The sequence below is a fragment of the Manis javanica genome, chromosome 14, assembly GCF_040802235.1.
Source record: "Manis javanica isolate MJ-LG chromosome 14, MJ_LKY, whole genome shotgun sequence".
Taxonomy (NCBI): domain Eukaryota; kingdom Metazoa; phylum Chordata; class Mammalia; order Pholidota; family Manidae; genus Manis; species Manis javanica.
In genome coordinates this window covers 92,792,295-92,816,529 of record NC_133169.1, presented here as the reverse complement: position 1 = coordinate 92,816,529, position 24,235 = coordinate 92,792,295, and the positions used below count along the sequence as shown (strand labels likewise).

Below are 24,235 nucleotides of genomic sequence, written 5' to 3'. Positions count from 1 at the left end.
ATACTTCGAGAGCCATATTTCAAGTGTGCCAGATAAAAAAAAGTCTCTGTTGAGTCCCTTGGTTGTCTTATTCTAAGTGCTATGCAATTCATAATCTTGGAATTTCAGTATTAAAGAGACTTTGAGATCATGTAATCCACCATCTCTCTTCATATGTTTAATTTAGGGAGGATTCCTCTTTTGGAAGGACTTACATTTTACAACATATTGCTCACTTAGACAAAATATAATTTTACCTTTAGTGATATTGGAATACATTTTAAATATTAAGGTTGAATGGAAGTGGCTCCATCTCCTGGAACACGTATTGCCCTTCAGTATAAAGAAATTACGTGGCGAGTATCTCCCCCTGAGATAAAGCTGGGACGCGTCCCACTATTCCTGCGCCTCCCGCTTGCGCTCTGAGCTGCCTGGTATACCTGCTTTCCTGGCTTCCCCTCTGAGACTGAGTCGGTCTTCCCCTTTTCTGGGTGGTAGGGAGCTCTCCTGCTGTCTGAACATGAATGAGAGGAGGAAGTGACACTGGCAGGTGAAAAGTCCAGGGAGAACTAGGGAGAGAAAGGAGCTCCCTTGCCTTCTGTCTAAAACCACTTTCACGGTGTTTAAGCCTCTGGCCTTCCTGGACTGCATGACAATTTGTAAACCAAAACAGTTTCTTTTATTCAACTCTAAGTAAATGTAAAGCATTTTACTTTGTCTTTTCCTTAAGATGCTTTTTCTGAGACAAATCACAAACAACCCACCCTAGTCGATGTCACTTGTACCCAAGCAAACTCCCTCAAATGGAGTTCAGTGGCTTCAAACGGACTCAAGGAATATAGTAAAAATCAGTTGTTTCCCACAGATGAAGTTAATGCTGAGCGCCTAAGAAATGAAACTGCACTGTATGTAGTTTTCTACGTGGCAGTGAGAATCTCAACCGGGTCAGAATTCCACTAAGTAGAATGAAATTGGCTGATTATTTATATTCATCACCTGTTAACTTTTCTTTATACCTGAAACCTATCGTTACTGGAAAAAAATGGGCAATTATAAGAAAAAAAGTTAATGAGCAAATTCCAAGTCCCTCCTACTGTATCCTAGAGTCTTTCATATACAACGTCTTTATCCTCAAAATCAGGCTGTGAAGGAGGTATTTATTATCTCCATTTTACCCTTGGCAAAATTGAGAATGAACTGTTCAGTTTTCCCAGGCTCACAGCTTATAAGAAGCCGAGCAGAAATGTGAAACCAGGTGTACCGGATTGAAAACAGCCCAGAGAGGTTCAAGTCTTCAGATGTCTTCTCTTACTTAAGGTTCAGGCACTGAGAGAAGAGTGAGCCACATTGTGACTTTGACGTGAATGTATTTCCTTGATTTTGCAGGATGTGAACATCCCTGATCTCATAAAGCAGCTTGATATCTTGGGTGATAATGGGGTAAGTAATGGATTTATTAAGTGCAGTAGAGATATGAATTTGCCTAAAGAGAAGCAGGAAACGCTTACCAATGCAGCAGGTGTGAAATAACAGGCAGGTGGGATGCCACGTTCTCTCAAGGACGTAGCTCCCTGAAGAGAATCAACAATAACTTGGCTAAGGGGTTGTACAGGATCTCTGGAAAGTAGTGGCAGAAATGGGACCTGGTAAAGTGCTTTTCATGGGCAGGTTTTAGGTTTGAATGCGGACCACATCTGCAGTGATCAAAGCTAATTACCTTCTGACTGTTGCCGGGAGGCATCCAGTGTGAAATTAATCAGTCATGCAGTCGCAAAAGCTACTAAATAGTAGGGCTGGTGCCAGCCCCATAAAAATGTACCAGGAAACTGTAAACCCTTTTCTTTCTAAAAACACCTTCCAGGCAGGGTCAGGCATCTTAATTCAGTGGGAGGACCATTCATTGATACTAGATGAATGACGTGTGTAGGTTGAAGGAGTCACACCATTTTGTCCCTTGAAAAATTATCAAAGGAGAACAGAAAGCATTAAATCACTTCAAAGTACTATGAAAAGACTACTATTTATTTCATTTTGGTTTCCGCTTTTCTCATAACATGGCTATCATTGAAGTATGCTTACAGTGAAATACAAAATCAAGTCAGTACCACAGAAATCTAAAAAAATCACAGTTAGTATACTTTTTACCGCTTTTGAATGAACTCTTTGTTAAGAATTTTTACTAACCAGAGCATCTGTTAAGGTTGCATGCATGCACATGCAGTAGTAGTATCTGTGGCAGGCAGTTAGGCAGTATTTTCTGATAGTGTAAATATTGTAAGAGTCTTCAGCATTTTCTTTCTTTTTCACAGAATTTAAGAAATGAAGAACAAGTGGCCATAATTCAGGCCAGCACTGTGCTGTCCTTGGCAGAGAAGGTAATAAATCGTACTAGCACTCAAACCGTCTCATTGTCTGGCTTCACACCTGAAGAGCAGGGTAGGGTTAAAAGACATCCCCTTTGCACATGACTTCCCATCATTGAATGCATAATAAATATCCAGTTTTTCAGGGTGATGACAACCCAGATAGAATAAGAACACACAAAAGTGTGCCTGCTGATTTGGGGTTGGGCGGGGAATTCTTGCTTTGAGGTCTCTTAAAAATGAGAATTCTTAAAAAACGGCAAACCTCCCGCCGTTACATTATTCAAGCAATCCGTACCATACTGGGAACCCAGCAAGGAAGGGTTTTGTTGAGAGGTGATGGACTGGAGCCTGGCCTTTTTCAAAGGCTTTTGCCTGGGTGTGTACCTCCCAAGTGTTCCCAGGCGATTCTGTTGGTAGGGGTCCCCGCGGACTCGTTCAGAAAGCCCAACCGGGGCTGTCAGAAGAGCAGTGTGGTGTGCTCTGGGCCCCTGGTGTCTAAATCTGGTCAATGGCAGGTGGAGAAGCCTGGTAACTAGTTGTATTCAGGGGCCTAGTCAGCACATAGTTGGGAGTCACATATACATGGTGGATAAAATGAGAACCCTCAGTTCCCAGAGACGCTTACTTATTTCTTGTATGCATAAGGAGCTGGTCACGCATTAAATGAAACCGTGATCAAGCAGGCAGCATTCTCTGATCTGAAACGAGGGAATTCTGTAGATGCAATGAACTGGTTAAGTTCCTCGAACAAAACAATGACATGAAGAAAAAAATGGGGAAGGGAGAGGGAGAGACTGCTTTAAAATAAAAAGTAACTTAAGAAATTTCTAAACGATCCAGTTTTTGACTCCTGATTCAAGCAAATGAGGTGTGGAAAAAAGGACGTTTTGCTGACCACTGGGGAAATTCTAATATGGGCCAGGTATCAGATGACAAAGGAAATTAATGTTAATTTTGCAAGGTATGAAAAATGGCCTTGTGGTTTTTTTTTTTTTTTTGAAAGGCATCATTGTTAGGGATGCATAGTGAAGTATTTATAGGTGAAATGATATCTGGGATTTACTCTTTAAAAAACTTAACTTCTTCTGTGATTTAGTTACAGAATTTATCCCATTCCCTCTCCTCTTCCCAGCAAATTAATAGCACTGCATTGTTCCTGACGGGAGGCCCAGAACCCAGAACTTGGCGAGAAGACCCCTGGGGTCGTGCCCTTACCCACATCGCTGAGCAGCCCACTTCCTTCTCTGGTCACTAGCTAAGGTCCAGCCACGTACAGATCCTTCTGGGGCCCCGTCCTCTCTCTCCTCCTCATCTCCTGGCCCTTTACACTGTTCTCTTTGCCAAGAAGATGTTCCCTTCCGCCCTTTCTGCCTCTGTCTGGCTGCATCTTAACCATTAGACATCCCCGTGCGTGAGGACAGTTTCCTCCCCACCCAAGCCCAGTTAAGTGTTCTTCCCTGTGACCATGTGACAGTGGCCTGTGCTTCTGCTACCATGACTTTTAACAACTATAACGCAACTGCCCCAACCAGCCACCCCTAGACTCTTAAGTTCCATGAAGGCAAGTGTGGTTTCTGTTTCCCCTCCGGCTTTCATACCAGTTCCGCTCAGCTCATAGGCGATCAGTGTTCAGTGAAGGAGTGAAGGAGGGAATCTGTGAATGCGAGACACTGTTCCAGTAGCACAAGGATGGAGAGAACACAGCCTGGACCACCAGCTCTGCTGCCTTCACTGGGCAGAGACAGCCGGAGTGTCTCCTTCAGCGGGAGTCATGCGGGGCTGTAATTCTTCATTATAAAAAAAGTCACCTTAGTTTAGGGATGCAAAGAAAATGGGCCAATTTTTGTTGAAGGCAAGGGCTGGGGAGGAGAAGGAAAGGATGGGAAAAGGGAGAGTAGGCCTTACCTGCCTCACATTCACTTAGATCCATGGCCAAAAACCTCCCGTCCCCTGCCCTGTGTGCATGTGGTGCAGCCTGAACTGAGTCGTAATTAGTACTCGCACAGCGCTGCTTTTGGGTTTAGCTGTGTACTAATTGCCAGAGTCTTGGTCGGTGCTGTTATCCCATTTCACACATGAGGAATGTGAGGCTCAGAGACGGTAGGTAAACTGCCCCAGTGACCCAGCTGGGAAACGGGGCAGTCAGGGTTCATGCCCACGGAGTCTGTTTCCGGAGCCCGGGGTCTTCCCAGCCACTGCACTGGACTTCCTCTCCAGCATCCGTAGGAAGAGTAGCCTGTGCGGAGCAGGTGGGAGCTGCACTATTAGAGCTTTGACAGATTCCTTCAGGCTTCCACTCAGCTCCTTTGCAAGGAAGGCGTGAGGGGTTCCGCTGAACAATCACAGGGCAGTGGCTGTGTGCTTAGCCTGCGGTTCCAAGTGAGGAACCGGATGAATGAGACACAGGTGTGTCCTTAAAGTGCTCACCATCTGTGCAGTTGCCCTGAATGCAGATCTTTGTGTTTCATTAAGTTAAAGTCAGCTCCTACCTTGGGGGTTCACAGATAAACACTTCTACCTCCAAGTAACTCTAAATGTCAACTTTCAGTTTTCTGAGACCACAGATGTGAGTAGCACCCTGCTGTTTGGAAGGGTGGTCGTTAGCCAGAGATCAAACCTAGACAAATTTCCAACAAGCAAATCCTACAGTGACATTGTATGAAAAAAATAGTGAATGCAGTGGCCTGAAGTGAGATATTATGGGCCAGGAGCTACACTAAGTACTGTGTGTGCCTTATCTCATTGTTCTCCACAACCATCCTATATGCATCCACTACTTTCATTTTACACATGAAGAAACTGAGGCACCGGCTACTGAGTAACGGGTCCTGTGCCGTTCAAGTTGTGGCCGGGAGCCAGCACACGAATATCTAAAGCCCGTGACTGAGCCGCTGCAACTCCCAGCACTCTTAAAAACATGATTTATAAGAGACTGTTTCTCAATGGTGAGTGAGCAGGAAACACTTTAATAAAGCTTCATGGTTTGCAGTTGCAAAATGAGGCAATATACAAGAAACCCAAGACTTCTGGCTGAAATTTGTTCCAGGGAGAAGCCATGTGCAGGTACAAGAATTGGGAGGCCAAGACCCCTCAGGGCTGCCCATGCCTCTTTCTTACCCTTTGTTCCCTGTAGCCAAGGGGATGTTGGACACGGTGCCCCCTGTGAATGTCAAGGTTTTAGTATACAGAAAAATGCTCAGTCGACATGATTCATCACAGATAGAATAAAAAGAAATAGGTGATAGGGAGGCGAGTTCCTAACTGCGAAAGTATAAAAATAGAAGCTGACACAGAACTAGAATTCATTGAGCGCTTAGTACATACAATATACCGTGAATAGCACCTTATATTAATTATGCCCTTTAATCATTACATTATTATTAATTCTATTTCACAAATTAGAAAGTCAAGACTTAGAGGAAATCAGGTCACATTTCAAGGCAACATAGCCATGGAAAGCTAGGATTGAGATTATTTATTATTATGCCCAATTCTCTCTCCAAGGGATAAGCTGACATTTAACATGGTAAAGAGCCATTATAGTAAATTTTTGTATTAAAGCACATATGTAGTAGGCTCACACCATATTATTCAGAGTCTAAATCCATTCAGGGTGTTGATGCAATGCTAACATCAATGCCATATAACAGAGTGATATATTATTCTAAGTGTTAGGAAATATAAATGATTTTTGCGCGCTTTAAAATGTCTCCACTCAGCAAAAGTGAGTCTTCAACACTTTGCCAGAATCAGTTTTATATTCCCAAAAAATGGCCATCTCTCCAGTCTTACCTGGCCTTCTTTCTTTCATCGTGTTTCCTCTGTGTAAGAATCGGCCATCTCTTCTGCTTGGAATTTTGCATAATTTTTGCCTAGTCACCCGTGACTCATGCTTCAGATCCCAGTGCCATGTGATGCTCGCCAGTGAGGGCAAAAAGGTGTTGTTCTGTTTCTCCATCGCAGCCCTGGTTCTCCAGCGTGGTGCCTGACGTGGTAGACATTTGTGGTGAGCACATTTGTTGAAAGAAAGAATGCAGGACAGGAGTGAATGAAAACCACAGTCTGGTCTCTGAAATGAGAGATAAAATGCATATGTTTCACGTCAGTTCTCAACCCGCATCCTGAGACGGAAGGGGCAGAGCCCGGGCACTTCGGTAGACAGCACCATATGCACCACACGAGCAGGCACGTCAGACACTTTTGTCTTGTTTCCCCTTAGTGGATCCAGCAGATCGAAGGAGCAGAGGCTGCCCTGCACCAGAAAATGATGGAATTGGAAAGTGACATGGTGAGTGCAAAGATGAGCACCGTAAAAATGAAGAAAAATCAACAAGGCAGATGGAAAATGGCTGTTTCCTTCCAGTTTTATCTGGCACTGGTGGAAGTGGGTAGCCTTCCCATTATCTGTGTACCTACTGTAGAACAAAATTCCCAGAACTTTCCAACAATTTCAAGTAATAGTCTCCAAAAAGATAATGTAGTTTTATAAGATTCCCAAAACTATCACTGAAGAAAATTCAGCCAGGTGTTTTCTTTCTCAGTCAGAACAACTTTTCCACCATATGTAGTTATAGTAAAAATTACAGAAACGATGAGTATAACTCTGATTTTAAGAATTCCCAAGTCACCTCACACCCATAGGATGGCTGCTATTACTAAAACACAAGATAACAAATGTTGGTGAGGATGTGGAGAAATTGGGATTCTGTGTACCCCTGGTGGGAATAGCGTGCAGCCGCTAAGGAAACAGTTTAGCAGTTGCTCAAAAACTTCAAAATAGAATTGCCATGTGATCCAGCAATCCCACTTTATGGTGCATAACCGAAATAACAGAAAGCAAGATCTCCTAGAGGTGTCTGTACACCCATGTTGAGAGCAGCATGATACACAATGGTTTAAATGTGGAAGCAACCCAAGTGTCTATCAACGGATTAATGGATAAACGAAATGCGGCCTGTATATGTAGTGGAATATTAGTCAGGCGTTAAAAAGGAAGGAACTTCTTCTGACACCAAGGCTAAACATGGGTGAGCCTTGAGGACGTTACACTAAGTGAAGTAAGCTAGTTGCAGAAAGACAAATACAGAATGATTTTCTTACAGAAGGTATCTAGAGAAGTCAACCTCTAGAAACACAAAGTAGAATGGTGCCTGTCAAGGGTGAAGAGGGGGAAATGGGGAATTGTTGTTTAAAGGTTAGAGACTTGTGATTTTGCAAGATAAAAGGAGGATTGGCTGCATAACAATGTAGATACCTTAACACTACTGAACTGTACACTTAAAAAGAGTGCCTTTTTCAGATGGTTAATTTTATGTTGTGTGTATTTTACCACAGTTAAGTGTTTTTAATCCCCAAGCCAAGGAATTGGTCATTATTAACTCACAGCAGCAATACATGGAATTTTATAACTGTACTGTAATGAGAATGTTCTTACTACTAAAAAATAGGGAGTGATTCCTATCAGGTGAGGGAATCCTATAATTAGAATAACTTGCATTTACAGAACACACGACAGCATACACATTCTTCACTTATATTTTACACAGGTTTGCATTTTACCAAGAGGTTAGGCTGTAAAGTCAAAGCATGTAACAAGAACAGTTTATATTCAAAATGCCCCCTGAAAACTCTTTAAATGCTTAAACATTACGCCATCAGCCTGTAGCCAGTAATGTTCAGGGTACAGGAGCCCAGAGGCGATCCACCAATTCACCAGCAGCATCGCTGCCTGTTGACTTAGAGGCGCATAGCAGTCCGTGCAATCGAGCTGGCCCCCCGTGTCAGAAGAGGTCCGCGCCCCTTCAGCTAAGCACGCAAAGAAATGATTGACTGTGCTCGGGGCTGTGTTGCACACAGAGATGTATTTCTAAATGTTAATGGCAAGATGCTCACAACATGAAAGGCACACAGAAACCGAGGACAAGCAGGGGACATCGGATTTAAGCCCCCAGCCCACACTGCCTGCGAGGCGAGAGCAGACAGGCTGGACTCGCCCCCCAGCCCCAAACTGCTGTCTTTGTGTTTGCTAATTGTGCACAGATAACTTTGAATAGTTACTTGTTATACCACTCTGCTGTACAATGTTTCATTACATTCTTACAAAAATACTCTATCACCATCTATTTGCTCAGATATACTTACTAGGTAGCACTTACCATGTCAACATCTCTGTCCTTAATCACATACTCTTGGGTTGGCATAAAAATCCTTTAAAGCCTTCTATGTGGGTAGTTCATTTCATCCCTTATGCTTCTTTCCATTGATTTTCACATTCCCTGTGTAAGACTATGAAAGCTAAACAGTTTCCCTAACAGACAAAATTTATAACCCTACAAATCTAGTGATTCGTTTTGCGGTGGAATTAGAGAAAACATTAATCAATACAATTTATATATCACTTTCTAGTTAACTAAGCTGACTCACTCTCTTTGTCAATATGGCTCTTCTTTACAGGAACAGTTCTGCAAAATAAAAGGCTATCTGGAGGAAGAACTAGACTACAGAAAACAAGCTCTCGACCAAGCATACATGGTAGGTTCAAGGCGCAATCAAGACACCCAGGGCGCTTACTGTTACAGCTATGGAACGAAGCTTATGTCATGCCGCCCACTGGAGTAGACTCACCACCGGAGCTCATTTAGCCAGTGGTGTCCAGTTCAAATTCTAGAGTGAATACATAACCACAGCCCTTTCCTGTTATAATGTTCTTATAGAACTTAATAACTATTTATGCTTCATGCTTTAAAATTAAATGTACGCTGTTATATATAATATTTTAATGAAAGATGGGTTGGGTGGCAGTGTAAATTAAAAAGAAGTTTAATTAAATCCAACTGTTTGGGAGCCTAATCTAGTGAGAAAATGATAAAGTATTTAATGTTTGTTATGAATATGCTTACTTCATTTATTTCTCACAATGACCCTATGAGGCATAGGTAATATTATTATTCCTGTGTTACGTATGAGGAAATGAAGGCTTAGGGAGTGAGAGAACATCACCCAGATTGGTGAGCAGGTACTGTTCGGTCTGACCTCAGACATGGTGTTCTTAGCTCTACCATAATCCAGCCACAGTACGTGAGGCTGCAAATGGGCCGTACTTTTTTCTCTCGCACAGAAGAGCATGCTGATGGAGGAGCATATCTGAGCCATTTCCCCTCTACCAAATTCGTAGTACACCATTCCTAATATTGGACTACAGTTTGTAGTTCTTCTCTCCATATGCAGCACCCCCTGCCCCCACTCATTCCCAGTAACGGCTCAAGAGAAAAAATGCGAAGTTAAAAGAGGAACATTTCAAGGAGTTACTAGCAGAGGTGTTCATGATGCTTTCCTGGAAGCAGCCTGAGTCACTTTTGGGAAGAGAATGAAGCACGTCGCCCCTGCCCGTAGCAAAGACGAGTTAGGGTGCCCCCTCCAGAGTGAATAGGAGATTCCGAGCCCGGCTTGATGGGAATGGAGAAAATGAGACTTGGTTGCCAAAGAATAAAGGAGGAAGTGATTTCCCTCCCTTCCTGCGTCTATTCCAGCCCCCCTTACCTGTGCATGATACAGTGACGCTGTGTGTTCAAGTGTCCACCACTGAGCACTCATTGAGACAACTACATTTAATTTTAAAAAGATGTGATCTGCCCAGTCCAGGGCAAGAGCTATGAAAACATCTCTCACCAGGCCATGTCCATTCACCCCCATCAGAGTCACAGGGGATACAATTGTAGATTTTGATAATTGTACCTGAAGCAAGTTAAAAAAAAAATCTGGGATGTAAGAGCAGTAGACTCCTTTATCTAAGTAAGAAAAAACCATCTGTAAACCTCAGAGAATCACAAACAAACCAGTTCCAAAGGCTATAGGCCATTTTAAGATCAGATTTCCCAATTTTTATTTTGAGCAAAATTACGGAGCCCATAAAGCCATCCTTAAGTACAGAGTCGGGTCGTGTGGAAGATAGGTGGCCTTTTGTGCGTGAAACATGTAATTTCAAGTATTTTAATCCAACTTGGGCCACTTTTTAATACTTAATTCTAAAAGTATGGCCACCGTGATAGATTTAAATGTTTATCAGGGCTGCCAAATGAAGAGAGAGCAAACTTATTCTTAGCCAGCTTTGAGAACAGAAGGATGTACAGTTATTATAACTAAGGGCTCTCTAAAAATGAAAGGTGTGTCAGATGGACAGGATCTTAAGAAAAAAAGCAAATTCCCCACCACAGAGAAGTTCATGTATTGGCTGAGTGACTCTTACAGAGTCTTGTAAGCGAGATCATCAAAAAGGTGGTTAGGCTGAATAAACTTTGGAATTTATCTTATGGTTACAATCCCATCAGGCAAAAATGATACATCCCTCCCCATATACGCACATACATGTATATTTGCACAGCACATATTAGCACCGAGTTCCATTATTAGACTTTTCTAATTCTATCCGCCAGAGAATCCAGGAACTAGAGGCTACTTTGTACAATGCTCTGCAGCAAGAAACTGTCATCAAGTTTGGGGAATTATTAAGCGAAAAACAGCAAGAGGAGTTAAGGGCAGCGGTGGAAAAGCTGCGGCGGCAGATGCTGCGGAAGAGCAGAGAGTATGACTGTCAGATTCTCCAGGAGAGAATGGAGCTTTTGCAGCAAGCCCACCAGGTGAGGACGGAGTCACTGCTTCTGTGTAGGGCTGGGACCCAGGTAAACGGAACTTCCTACTAAGTACGTGGTGCTGATTTTGGATATGCAAAAACCCAGGATCCATGAGCTGTTTTCAGAGAGGAAAATAACTACTGCTTTCCATCCACAGTCCGATACAGGATGGCCGTTGGCAGTGACGCTATGTTATGAAAATCGGTGTTTCGGAAGCACTGCCTGTTGCTGCTGCTTTTACAGTTACCATGGCCGTGAAAGACCCTTTGAATCTCTTGGAGCTTGATTATACCCCCTTCGTGGGGAAGCAGGGTTCTTTCCGGGACAGAAATAACACTTCCCTCCCATTACTCACCCCAGCCCATAGCCCAGCCTGAACAAAGAATCTAAATATGGTGAAAGAGGAAAAAGGTCTTTCCCTTTTTTCCCAGAACAAACAAACAACAGCAAATCCTAGAAGCTGCCGCGTGCTTTCTGGCATTTGCTGTATGTCAGCAACTAAGTAAGAGCTCTGCTGACATCATTTCCTTTAATCTTCTCAGTAGCCCACTCAGGTAAGTATTCTTATTAAGAGAGCACGATGCCGAAGAGAAGAGGGTGTAAGTGATTCGCCCACAATGGCAGGTGGGAAGGCGCGGAGCCGGTGTTACCGCCCAGGCCCGGAGCACTAGCCACTGTGCATCCTGTCAGACGTGGCTCGAGTCGTCTGTAATTTATATGATTCATCTAGACCAGCAAGGCTCAAAATACACCCCCGATATGAATTTATAGCCAAGATTCTTAATTCCAACCTCTTAGTTCATGTCATAGCTGGACAGGTGAGAACTAGGGCCCTGGTCAAAAAGCAGATACGTGAGAATTCCATGGTTGAAAGTGCCAACCTATAGCATGGGGCACTCAGAAGCCATAACAAAGAGGTAATGCAGATGGGCTGTATGAGGTGTGAAAATCGTATGCTCCCCAGAGACCGAGAGAGGTGGAAGAGGAACGGGGCTTATTTTATGAAACCAAGAAGAATGATTTATGGAGAAGATAATACTGGGCACACTGCAGATGTAGCCAGGAGCTTGGTGGGTCTTTATAGGCTAACAGATTATCCAGGTTCACAGGGACCTGTGACATCATTCGTCCCAGAGATGATAAATGCGTGCATGCTGTTCAAGGTCTCTGCTGATTCCAGCATAAAAGTATGGGTTTTGACCCTGGAGGGAGTTTTTAAAGCCGTTAATAATAAACACTTTTTAAAAAATCATTTTTAGGCCTACATTACTGCAGGTATACTTCCTTCTGTCAGGGAATGACAGGGTCCCATGCATAAATTTCTTAGGCTGCAGTAGCATTTAATTAATTTCAACAAATCAGGAGTTGTTCCATGGAACCACAGAGGTACTTATTTTTAAGATGGAAAGACAGTTATTTAAATTTCTTTACAAATAAAACTTTGTCATCCCTTTTGAGTCTCTCTTTAATTAGCGAAGGTTCCTCACTCCAAAATAAATGGTTGTGTTTGTTTGAAGTTACCCAGTCAGAGCTGATAGGCACATTACATTTCTAAGCCTGAGAGAGTTCCTTTGACATTTTCTATGTCCCAAACACATATTCATTAAGATCCGCCATTCTGGTGATTTCTGCTTGTCTTCCCTTTCAATCAGTAGCTTTGACCTGAGAGAATTATTCCAGAGGGCATTGGCCAGGATCTGTCCTGTACAAGGATATTATCCAGTCTAAATTCTTGAGCTTCTCAGTGACCATTTATTAGACGTTTCAGTCTGAGTGTTTCAGAGTGAACTCGTATGAAACACGCCTAATATGCGTGCTTCTCCTGCTTCTCCTGCTTCTCCCGCTTCTCCCGCTTCTCCCGCTTCTCATGCTTCTCCCGCTTCTCATGCTTCTCCCGCTTCTCCTGCTTCTCCGCTCTCTCCCCACCTGCCTGTCTTGGTCAGTAGAATTTCCAATCCTGGAGCCATCAGGCCGGTAACCCCGGAGTCGTCTTGGTCTTTCTAACAGCTTATGTACATGCAGCTGGCATTTCCTCTGAAATGTTGCCGAAGGTCCATTTTGTCCACATTTGCTATCCCCCCTGACATATGCAGGACGTTTCATTACTGCAACAGCTTCCAGGTGCTGCCACAGGTCCACCAAAGTATCCCGACTCCGTCATCTGTGCACTTATCCCATCAGATGTTTAAACACACTTTCTGGACATCAGACACCATGCTAACCATAGAGAATTCACCATGAACTCTGTCTTTACCAGGGTTAGGATCTATAGATGAAGCCAATGGGGATTAACACAAAGAATAACAATGACAATATGTCTTGATAAGTGGCATAAAAAAATCATATTCGGTATGCCATGGGACCTAGCTGTGGGGAAGACTTCTACCTGGCCTCTCGCCAGCGTGTCCTGCCTTCCTCTGTAGACTCTTCTTGCCTTTCCTGATGGCACAGTCCTCCTGCCAAGCCTCCGTGATCCTGTGCAGGTCTCCACCTCCTTCGTCTCTGCCCGCGCAGAGCACCCGGTGCCACTTGGGCCATGACTTCCCACCGCCCCACCTGCGTTTGCATGATCACTCACCCTAAGGTGCCTTCGTGTCTGCTGCATTTATCCAGGTGTTCTCATTTTCCCAGCCCAGTATAGGATGCTCTCCCTGATGAGAATAACGGGCCACATGCTACCCAAAAAACCCACCCACTGTGGTACCCTCATTCAGAACCATTTATGGAGGGAGAGCTTGCCTGTGCCAGGGGCTGGGACTGGGGCAGTGGTCAAAGACACAAAGGTCACGCTCTCATCCACCCTGCGGATGAAGAGGGACAGAGCAGCGGCCCAAATGAGTGACGACCGAGGCCGTTTCAGGGAGTAGCAATAAGTGCTCTGAAGAAAACAATGCCATGTGCATTGTGTGTGAGTTTGGGAGTATGATTGGCCATGTTAGGCTGGCTGGTCAGAGCACGCCTCTCTGAAGATGTCTAAAACCCAGGAAGCAGCCCCCCAAAGATCTTGGCAAAGTGTCCCAGAAGGCAGGGACAGCAGGGGCGCAGTCTCTACTGTGGGAGGGTCTGGAATATTGGGAGAACAGAGAGAAGGGCAGCACAGCGGGAGCTCACAGGCCGCTCGGAGGTGAGGCTGGAGAGGAAAGACAGGGTGAGGCCCTGCTCGGCCACCAAGGAGCTTGGGCTTCACTCTGAGGGCAACTCCGCCACCTCCTCCCCCTCTCGCCTTAAGTCTTGGGGACTGGGTGATCGTTCCACATGTAAGAGTTCACCGCAGCTGCTGTGGGTGGACAGAGAAGCAGGAAGGGCAGGCAGGACACCGTCACACCTGAGGAGGGCCGGGAATGCCTTGCTGGGCCTGGAACAGCAGAGACGGAAAGCAGGCAGAGAAGGGATCTCCTCCGGACCGACAGGGCTTCCTGTTGGATTGGGTGGCAAGCAGATGGGCAGGAAAAGGAAATAAAACTTGCAGCACACAACATAGCATAACTAACTCATTTAATAAATCTGTGCAGGCAGCTTATTTGTGCTAAACACTTGGTATCAGTGTTTCATTATGAAGTTATACATGGTTTGGCCATTTTACCTTTTCTCCTTAAGTTGTTTTCCCTTGTGCTTTAAATCTTGTCTCCCCATCTGGATTGGATAGTTCTCTGAGGCCAGGGACTGGCTGATGCCTTCCCCGTATTCTCTGATACCCAGCACAGGCCTGACCGTGTAAGGTGCCCGACAAGACAAGCGCAGACTTGATGGCTGAATAGGCGACGATGATAATCTCACAGGTCCATGATGGTATCGATATGTAACACCACATCCAGTAGACGCAGCAAGGAACTACTTGCACACTCACGGGGGGGAAATGTCTAGCAAATTTGTTCTTCTCCCGTGAGCTTGGAGCACAAGCAGCGCTATGGAAGTACACACAGGCACACACATCCCACACACACGTGTACACACCATCAGCATTCCAGGCCTGTTCCCTTCTCCAGCATTCATTGTTGCATGATTTCAAGGTCAGCCTGGATGGTCTCTCTGACCAAAACACACCATCCTCACCACAAACCTCAGCTCCTTTCTTTTAAGGCAGGACTTCTCCGTCTCTGTACTGCTGACATTTGGGCCAGAAGATTTTTTATGGGGGCGTGGGGGGCTGTCCTCTGTATTGTGAGGTATTTAGCAGCATCCCTGGCCTGTTTATTAGATGCTAGTTGCAACCCCACCCCAGTCGTGGCTAGTGATCACATGTGATTCAACAATGTCCAATTAGTTTGCAATGACGGTTGCACGATTTTGTGAATATACTAAAACCACCAGATTGTACATGTTAAAATAAAATAGCTTTCTTAAATGTCCAGACATTGCCACATGTCGTCTGGGGGACAAAATTATCCCCAGTCAAGAACCACTGTTTCAGAAAGAAGAAGAAATGATTTCCAAGTCAAGTATTCTTTTTTTCTAGCTTCTCCTTTTCCCTCCCTTGCATTATAAAAACCTCTCTTTCTATATTATCATCCCATTTAGCTCCTAGTGTTTTATTCTCAGACTCCAGTTCTCCATTTTTTAGTCATTCCCCCAAAAAAGGCATTGAATAACCAGCGTATGCTGCAGTAACCATGTGTGTAAACATAAAAGGCCTTTGGATTGCCAGGTAGAAATCTGAAGACTTTTTTCACTTGCAAATTATTGCCTATGTCGATTTCAAATCTGTGCTATTTAAATTACTGGGACTTTGTTATATTTTTGACAAGTAAGTTCAAAGAGTTCTGGAACTTTTTTGTCTTCAGGGTCACTTGTGTGGTTTTCATTGTTTGTTTTTTCCCTAAGTTGTTGGTTCCCTCCTTGGAATTTTTATTGCAGTGGAATCTCTACTTTGTTTTATGGGAATTGGTCAGTGCTGTTTGGGGAGGAAATTCCACCCTGAAACAGAGCTGAAATAAGGTTGAAAAGAAAGTGTAGCACCGACAGTAGGACTATTTGCATCTGTGCAGGTCAGCTGCAGCCATTTTTGACTGTGGTAATAAACATGCAAAAATCTCAATCCAAATGGTTGCAAAAATGTTTGCTTCCTGCTCAGTAGTCCTGGGACACACTGTTGTCTCTACATTCCAATGCAGCATTTGCACATCTCACCCCAACTCCCATTCCACTGGCCAAACCAGGTCTCAGGGTCAGACCCCCAAGCAGGTCTGCAGGGAAGGGGTCTGCAGGCTGCAGGGACAGACCCAGCAGCAAATTTTCTAAAAAAATACATAGTCAATGACAATAATTTTTCAAGTATGGATAATTTTTGAACCATGCCACAATCTTCTGAGTGCGGAAAACCGTTTACGTTTCCCGTTGCTAGTATTAACAGTAATGTTTTTATAGGAAGTTTCGTGTTTTACGTTGGTGAACAATCCTCTTCTCAACACCTACTAATGCTTGCTTTTTTTTCCCTTCTTCAGAGAATTCGTGACTTGGAAGATAAAACAGACATCCAGAAAAGACAGATAAAGGACTTAGAAGAAAAGGTATGTGTTAAGTTCAATATGTATGTACTTCAACCATTTTTTTTTTTTAGATGAGAAAATACTCTCAGTTTTGCCCACTGTACCTTCTTTGCTCTCAGTTATTTTGTACCTGGGTAGGCAAGTGCGTTACCGTAAATGTAAACAGGACCCAGCAGAGGTTCTGCCTTCAGCCTTGGCAGGTTTGCTTTTGTGCTGATTCCTATTCTTTCCTAGAAGGGTTTTCTTTCCTCCGTTTCCCTTCCCTCAACTTCAGCTCCTTTCCAAAAGTTTCTTCTGAGTTTTGTCACTCTGCTTTTTCTTTTCAAAGTCTTTTCAAAAAACGTCTTCCCCCTTATTTCTCATAAAAAGCCCTTTCTTGTTATGCTGCCGTTTCCAGATCGGTTTATGACCATTTTGCCCTTGTGTCGCTGCCCCCCGTGGTCTGAAAGAGTAACGGCCTCTTCCACGCCAGCCAACACTTTTTTGGGTAAAGCATAGAAGTTCTTAAAAAGGGCATTTGAAAATGTGTGTGTGGCAGGAGAAGACAGGGCTCACGCAGGGGTGCAGAGCCAGCTGCAGGGGTTCAGCAGCCTTGCACCACAAAGAATCATCCCGCCAGCAGCGCCGGGCAGGGGGCACCCCACGCAGGAGCACGGGCGTCAGGGCCGGGTTGGGGTGCAGGTGTCAGGGCCGGGGATGGGGGGCACCCCACGCAGGAGCACGGCATCAGGGCCGGGTTGGGGTGCAGGTGTCAGGGCCGGGGATGGGGGGCACCCCACACAGGAGCACGGGCATCAGGGCCGGGTGGGGGGCACCCTGCGTAGGAGCACAGGCGTCAGGGCCAGGGGGCGGGGGGGTACCCCTCGCAGGAGCACCACAAGGGTGGCCAGAGGTTCTGCCTGGCGTCCGGTCTGATTGACCGCAAGGAGCTGCGCGGACGCCTGTGTCGCACAAGGACGCGGCTGCGTTGCAGTTTTCTCCCGGGGAGCAGAGAGCAAACCCCCTGCCGGTTCCGGGACGCTGGGCGGGGTCCGCGGTGGGCCCACCGGCCGCCTGGATCCTCACGGAGGCTGTGCGTCCACCGACCTGCCGACCATGGGTGGTGCCCCGCCTGCCCGGGTCTCAGCTGCACCTGTAAAGGGGGCACAGCGGCACTCACCCCCCCTCCTCTCGGGGTCTCCGTGATGAACAAATGAGATCACCTGTGTGAAAATTAGGAAACACTAGGAGAGCATAAGTTAAATTAAAAAGTATACTTTTTTGAGTTTCCTAATGTGAAGTACATGCCCTCTGCAGAATTTTAAGCTTGAATTTCCCTCATTTTGGAAGTGTGCCCTTTAGTTCTGCAGACTGAAGAGGCAGGGGTGAAGCGCAGGGGGCCGAGGCCCGGGAGTCAGGGGTCTTTCCACCGCTCCCCCGGCGGGCAGGGGACACGCCCGATGTCGGCCGCCTTCCCCGTTTCGGGGTGGCCGTCTCTTGGTTCTCGCCCTTCTCTCCGATGACTCTCGAGCAGCCCTGGGGCTGGCCTGGGCAGGAGGGCACGGTCGGGACAGGGCCCAGGAACCTGAGTCCAGTCCCCGTTCAACCGAGGACAAACAAGCCCCAGAAAGGGGAGTTTTGAAGTACCTGTTAAGGTCACCACCCTAGCCATTCTCTTAATAAGCCCCATGGAAATTCTGGGAGAAAGGAGATCATGTCCACTGTCAGAATTCTTTGTGAACTTTTCATTTTGCAGGTCTGAACTTCCTAAACATTTTTGATAATAGGGTAATGTACTTAGTAGAAAATAAGGATTCTTTAGCTACCAAAGTAGCGTGTTCCACATATTGTAATAAATTATGCCACTTCAAGCACAGTCTCTTTGGTTTCTGATTAGAGATTCAAATGAGAGATGGGGTTTATAATGTACCTCCTATTTTCACTTGACCTCAGTTCTGCTCCCCGATAGCCTAGTAAAAAGGTTAAATATCACTTACGTCAGAAATACTCTTCATTCTTTCCCTTGGGGTACCTGAACACCCACTGAGGGGGTGCACAATATTCCTTCTCAGTTCCTAACTTCCAGGGTACAAATCAGGTAATAACCATAAACATAGCAAAACTGCTTCAAATGTGTGTACCCAGATCACTGCTGTTTTCATCATCTCGTTTGATTCTCATAATTATTCCATGAGATAGATACCATGCATATTATGATCCCCTTGTATGCAGATAATAAAACAATGGCCCAGAGAGATTAAACAGCTTTCCCAAGACAGTATAACCAGTCTGTGGCAAAGCAAGACCAGAGGTCAGGGTGTGTGACTCCAGGTGCCACTGTGCCACCACATTACAGGACTAAGGATCTCATCGCAGAGTAAGTGATGGGCATCTCCTGGTGCCCAGAGAGGCAGCACTGATACGTGGGCTTCTCACAGGAAGGGTGGAAGCCTTCCACACCTGTCTTCTTCATCCTTTCCTGCTATGGGTGCATGTATCTACCATCTATTTATCTGTATATTAGTCTCCATCTTCCTGGGATAAAAAAAAAAACAAGAGTTTCTGCCTTTCAGACAAATAGAATGGTCCCCAGCACAGGGCTCTTAGCACCATATTTATAACTTGTTCAGACAGTTTTCCAATAATGAAGCAAGAGCCTTCTTTGTAAGCAGTGGCATTAAAGGAAACCTGCACACAGCATGTCCAATATGAGCATGACGTCCAGGCCACTGATTCAGAGACGCCACGCCCAACGGAACGCCCCTGAAGCGTGAGAACAAGGCAAAGACTTTGTGACTCTGTAAACCACCAAGGAAGCTGGCGTTTGAAAAGGGTGACGTGGCCTGTGACCTTTCATGACCAGTACACCATTGGTTATATACCAGGGGTACACAAACACGTGTACCCAAGTATCTGCTCCTCTGCTGAAGGTTCTAGTTGAAGACAAGCCAGACTCCGTTTAACTTCAAAGAGTCAAGTAAGGAGAGATCTTATCTGGGAAGCATGACTGGCTGCAACAGCCTCGCACGTTACCTGAAGTGCCCACTGACGTGTAAGCATGTTGCATACCACACCTCCTCGATCATCAGCAGAGACCCAGGCGGTACTTGTTGCCTTGATGGATTCACTAATGGTGTCCCATTTCCCTCCCAGAAGTGTCCCATTATGAATTTACCATATGTTTACCCTACATGTTAATAGTCTTCCTACTATGTCTTAGTCCCAAAACCTATCGCATTAACCAAACAATGATAGCATTGAGTGATTAAGTGCATACTCTGATCATATTTTTGTATTTTTGAAATACCTTCCCACACATTAGAAATACAGACAATAATATATAATGGAGTAGGACTCAGGAGGTCTAAACTCAAGGTTTCACTATGCCATGAAAAATATCAAGTGAAAGTAGGCTATTAATGAACTATCCTGTGCTTATTTTTCTCACTTACAAATTTATCCTGTGCTTATTTTTCTCACTTACAAATTTAGACTGATTTTCTATGAGACCCCCTCAGAGTTCTAAAATGTATGAGTTAATGTTAGTTGAACACTGGTTATTCATTACATTGCTTTGCCAGCAAATAAAGAAAAGATATCGGTTTTTTAAACAAAAAAGGTACTTGGTGTGTATGTGAAAAGCGGTCGGACTTGAGCGCTGTGGAGAAGCTGAGGTGTTGTACTACCTGAATGGCACACAGAACTTCAGATTTACATGATCTTCTTCTTTTTCTTCTGCAGTTTCTGTTTCTATTCTTGTTCTTCTCTCTTGCCTTTATTCTCTGGCCTTGATGTCAAGGAGCCTCTTAAAGGTAAGATCCCATTCAATTCTCAAAATGTGATTCTAAGAGCTGTCTGATGGGAAGGATGCCACATACGGTTACCCGTACACTTGGTTTGGTCAGCTAACGTGCCACAAAATGAGAACAGATCCAATCCACTCGGGTGATTATTAAAGAAACACAGCAGCCACGAAGTACGATAGAAATCAAGAATTGTTTTAGTTACCTGTATTGCTTCAGGAAGCCATGACACCTGCGGACCTCAGTATTCTTATTGTAGTCTGTCATGACACAGAAGGGGCTGCTTCTAGATCTGCAAAGTGAAGAAATAAGGATATTTTTAGTTCGCCTTTCTGCTTGAGTATTCTGACTCTGTGAATCTAACAAGATAAAAATGACTAATAGTTTTTAAGGCTTTTCCTAGTCCATCTTCATCAGAACTCAGGAAAGTAGGCTATTCAGTGAAAATGTATCTTATTTTCAAATAAGGGGATTTTAAATCCCAATTTAGAAAAATAAGTCTTATTCTTACTAATTTGTCAAGTCCATGCCTCATGAATACATGTGTAAATAATCCCAGCCAGTGATTCCCAATGCTATTAAAAATATAGATCCCAGCCCCTTGCCTCCAACTGAATGATTCAGCTTCCTGGAGATGGAGGTGCATTCGAGGACCGGAGAAGAGGAGAGCAGGGTTGGTTTGTATTCTGCCAAGCACACCGAGTGACTCTGATGTCTAACCAGGTGCATTAATTTCTCCCCTGGACACTCTTAAACTCGTGTGCCCCACACAGCAGCCCGCGTTCTGGGAAATACAGATCTAATCACGCTCTTTCTGGGAAAGCATCACCATATATATATGTGTTGACTCCCAGTTCCGTAGAGGGGCCCACAAAGCCTGTATGCCCACCTGTAGGCAATCCCCTCGTGCTGCTGCAGGACCTCCCCGGTGAGCCCTACTCCCCCTGCCTGCCCCAGGGTCGCCCACACAGTCCTGTACACAGAATGCTTCCCCCTGCCCACCTGTGACCACCTGCTCCCTCATCCGTCGGATTTCAGCTCACCCGTGATGCCCTCAAAGAAGTCTTCCTTGATTTCAGCCCCGGCCGAATTGCTCATACATTTGGATTACATAATTTTAATTAATGTCTCTCTCCCTCGTTGTATATAAGGTTTGTGAGAGCAGGGACCCCACAAGTTTCCTGTACCTTTGTCACCCAAATACCTAGGCAGTGCCTAGCACATAGTTGACAATCTATAAATACTTTGTTAATGATAGTGATGATATTATGATAAGGAAGAGGACATACTGTTTTACAGCTGAAAAAGCGCATTTCATGTCCATTATTTTAGTTCATATTTACAATGACCCTGCAAAATAGATACTGTTATATCTCTCCAAATATTATTTCCTTAATATAAAAAATTAGCAAGTAATAGCAATTTTTCTGAGAATTTATTGATAATATATAATTAAATTAACCAACATAAGTACCAGGCACATAGAAAAGCTTATTAAAAGCCAAGTTCTGTGGCCACCTCTGCCACCCCCCATCACCTGGCTAACAGCCATCTGTCCTTCCCGTCTCAGTGTAAAATCAGGGACTCAGGCAGGCCTCCCCGGTCCGCTGGCTGCAGTGAGGTTTCCTTCAGTGTCACCTGTCTTCCTCACTCGGGTTCCCGTAGACCAACTACCTAACGATCTCAGTGTCAGTTCCCTGTAAGATGCAGGTAATGATAACAGCTACCATTTGCTGAGTACTTCACCATATGCTAAATGGCGTATGCGGGTTGACAGAATGCAGGGTTTCGGGAATGGCCCTCAGGGTTTCGGACGGCATGACTGGTTGGATGGCAGTGCCCTTGACGGAGATTCGGCAAGCAGGAAGGGGGAATGGCTGCTGTTCATGATTTTTGGTTATTTGTGGTAACTAGAAAACAGCAGTTAGCCACTGTTTATCACTCAATATGCCTTTCAATATGCGGTCCATAAAGCATCTAAACCACTCCCAGCAGTTAGAAGACCCTAAAGAACAATGAACATAATTAGCCTATCAATTGATCTCGGCAAATATTTGCTAAGTGTCTTCTATGAGCCAGGCAGTGTGGTCGATAGACTGTCAGCCACACGTCAGGCACGACACGACTGTGCTACTTCACTGAGAGCCTGGTGGCATGTAGTAATGCTGAGAAGTGCCACCGAGGAGCGAACTAGAGCTCAGGGCTGTAAGCGACCCCTTCAAAAGCATCCCTGAGGTTCTGCAATATCTGGAAGGGCCTCTGAGTCAGAGGTGGATTCATGCTCTGTACAGTTTTAGCTCGAGTGTACTGACCTTAGCTCATTGAAAATTGAGCTATGGGCATCTGTGGTGGCCTGTTGGGTGACACTTCAGTTTTTCAAAAGGCCAGTCTGAATAAGTCTGGCTTTATGGTAGAAATCCTAGCTCCTTTTACAGATACTCAATTCACAGAGACTTAGCATTCTGGTGGACTGCCTCTAAGTCCATTTGTTTTTTAAAACCAACATGGTTTTATTTAAATAATAGGCTTTACTTCAGTCATGATTTGTGCTTTGTAACAGAATTTAGGATTTATCTCTGAGAGTGTAAGTTGAAAGTTTACAAGTAAAAGACATTTTGTTTTTACATACTTATTTTATATATATATGTGTGTGTGTATGTGTGTATGTATATAAATAGATAAATAAATGCCCAATATATGTGTATATGTATTTATTATAAACACACACCCTCTACGGTGTCTCTTACATACATTCAGATCAGTTCTCCTTTTTACCCGGGAATCTGGGCTATTATGGTTGTAACTGGTTTGGGGGCCTTTCATCTCAGTGGGGTGTAAAGCTGAATGCCATCTACTTTTCTCAAAACATGTTTTTTTACTCAGGTTCTGCCTTATTTCCATCTCTGATCTTTTAATTAAATCTTAGGTCGCTGCCCCAATTTTTTACTCACTTTCAATCCTTGAGAGGCCAGCCCGTTTTAAAAGCTCCATCTCAGACTCGGTTTAATGTCGTCTCTTCCCTTATCGGCGGTGAGGAGGCCGTCACGGCCCGGCTCTGAGCATGGCCCCTTGTCCTCCTCGAAGGTCAGCTCTTCTGGCGGGCAGGGGCGCGGGGAAGGGACGCGTGCCTCCCCCTCCGTGGGCAGCGGTCACCGCCCTCCTGCTAGTTGGTGCCGTTTCTCTGCCCACTACTGACCAGTTCTTGATGCTTTTCTGTGAGAGGCCATTAAGACTGGCTAATAACTTGTTCTTGCAGATACAGCAGGAAAATGGAAACCCCATTTCCTCCATCCATGTCATTCAAACTCTAAAGGCCATGTCCTTAAGCACACATGGTAGCATGTCCTCTGTGCCTTTTCCAGCTTTTATTGGAAAAGAGCATTCCTTCCTAAGCTTCTCTCCGAGTGGAAGCCCAGGCACTTGAACTTAAAGAGGAGCAGGGCTAGGAGTCCTGCCTGGCAGCGCCTTCTCAGGGACATCTCTGGGGCCAACCAGGAAACCTGTGGGGCAAAACCCCCTGGGAGCCTCCAGGTCGGGACCTGAGAGCTAAGTCCACCTGCGTTGGACACAATTGTTGGGGAGGAAGTGTAACATGAAAGTTAGTCACGGAAGGACAGAGGGACAGAGGCAGACCTGCTTTGAAAATAATCATAAATTGATTTTGGGGCATAATGATTCAGTTGAGCTCCTTAAAGCATTGTTTTGGAAGGCCCCAGAGGAGGAGTCATTAATGATAATAGCTGACATTTCAGGCCACTTACAATGAGACAAGAGTTACTCATCATTCTGTATGTATTATATTGCATCAATTCTTAAAATAGATACTTATATTTTCTCATTTAAAATTAAAGTAATTAAGTTTAGAGACTTTATATAATGGCCACAGGATTATACACCTCAAAGATGTGGTTAAAAAAATTTTTTTTCTTAAAAAAAGTGTTTTTTTTTTCTGTTTTAGCTGTTGACAGAAATGATGATTTAAAAATTTTCCC

At 44.6% G+C, this 24,235-nt stretch overlaps 1 protein-coding gene and 1 long non-coding RNA gene across 6 annotated transcripts in view; one reads left to right on the top strand and one right to left on the bottom strand.

Annotated features, from left to right (window-relative positions):
- JAKMIP2 (janus kinase and microtubule interacting protein 2) overlaps positions 1-24,235 on the top strand; it is a 155,186-nt gene that overhangs the window by 126,977 nt on the left and 3,974 nt on the right. For 2 of the 4 annotated variants that reach the window (XM_037016538.2, XM_037016537.2), the window contains 7 exons: positions 1,366-1,419; positions 2,289-2,354; positions 6,565-6,633; positions 8,799-8,876; positions 10,778-10,981; positions 16,417-16,482; positions 20,182-20,252. In XM_037016538.2, the coding sequence (XP_036872433.1) occupies positions 1,366-1,419; positions 2,289-2,354; positions 6,565-6,633; positions 8,799-8,876; positions 10,778-10,981; positions 16,417-16,482; positions 20,182-20,232 (588 nt within the window). In that variant the 3' untranslated portion in view covers positions 20,233-20,252. The remainder of the gene's footprint in view (positions 1-1,365; positions 1,420-2,288; positions 2,355-6,564; positions 6,634-8,798; positions 8,877-10,777; positions 10,982-16,416; positions 16,483-20,181; positions 20,253-24,235) is intronic. The other 2 variants (XM_037016536.2, XM_037016535.2) reach the window with 1 other exon arrangement.
- On the bottom strand, positions 2,384-24,220 carry LOC118972029 (uncharacterized). Of its 2 annotated transcripts, none has more exons than XR_005060822.2 (3): positions 23,195-24,220; positions 20,449-20,535; positions 2,384-6,414 (listed from the first exon to the last, which is right to left on the bottom strand). It is a non-coding gene; the product is annotated as an uncharacterized lncRNA (long non-coding RNA). The 2 variants fall into 2 exon arrangements; XR_005060823.2 differs by lacking the exon at positions 2,384-6,414 and adding an exon at positions 16,511-17,663.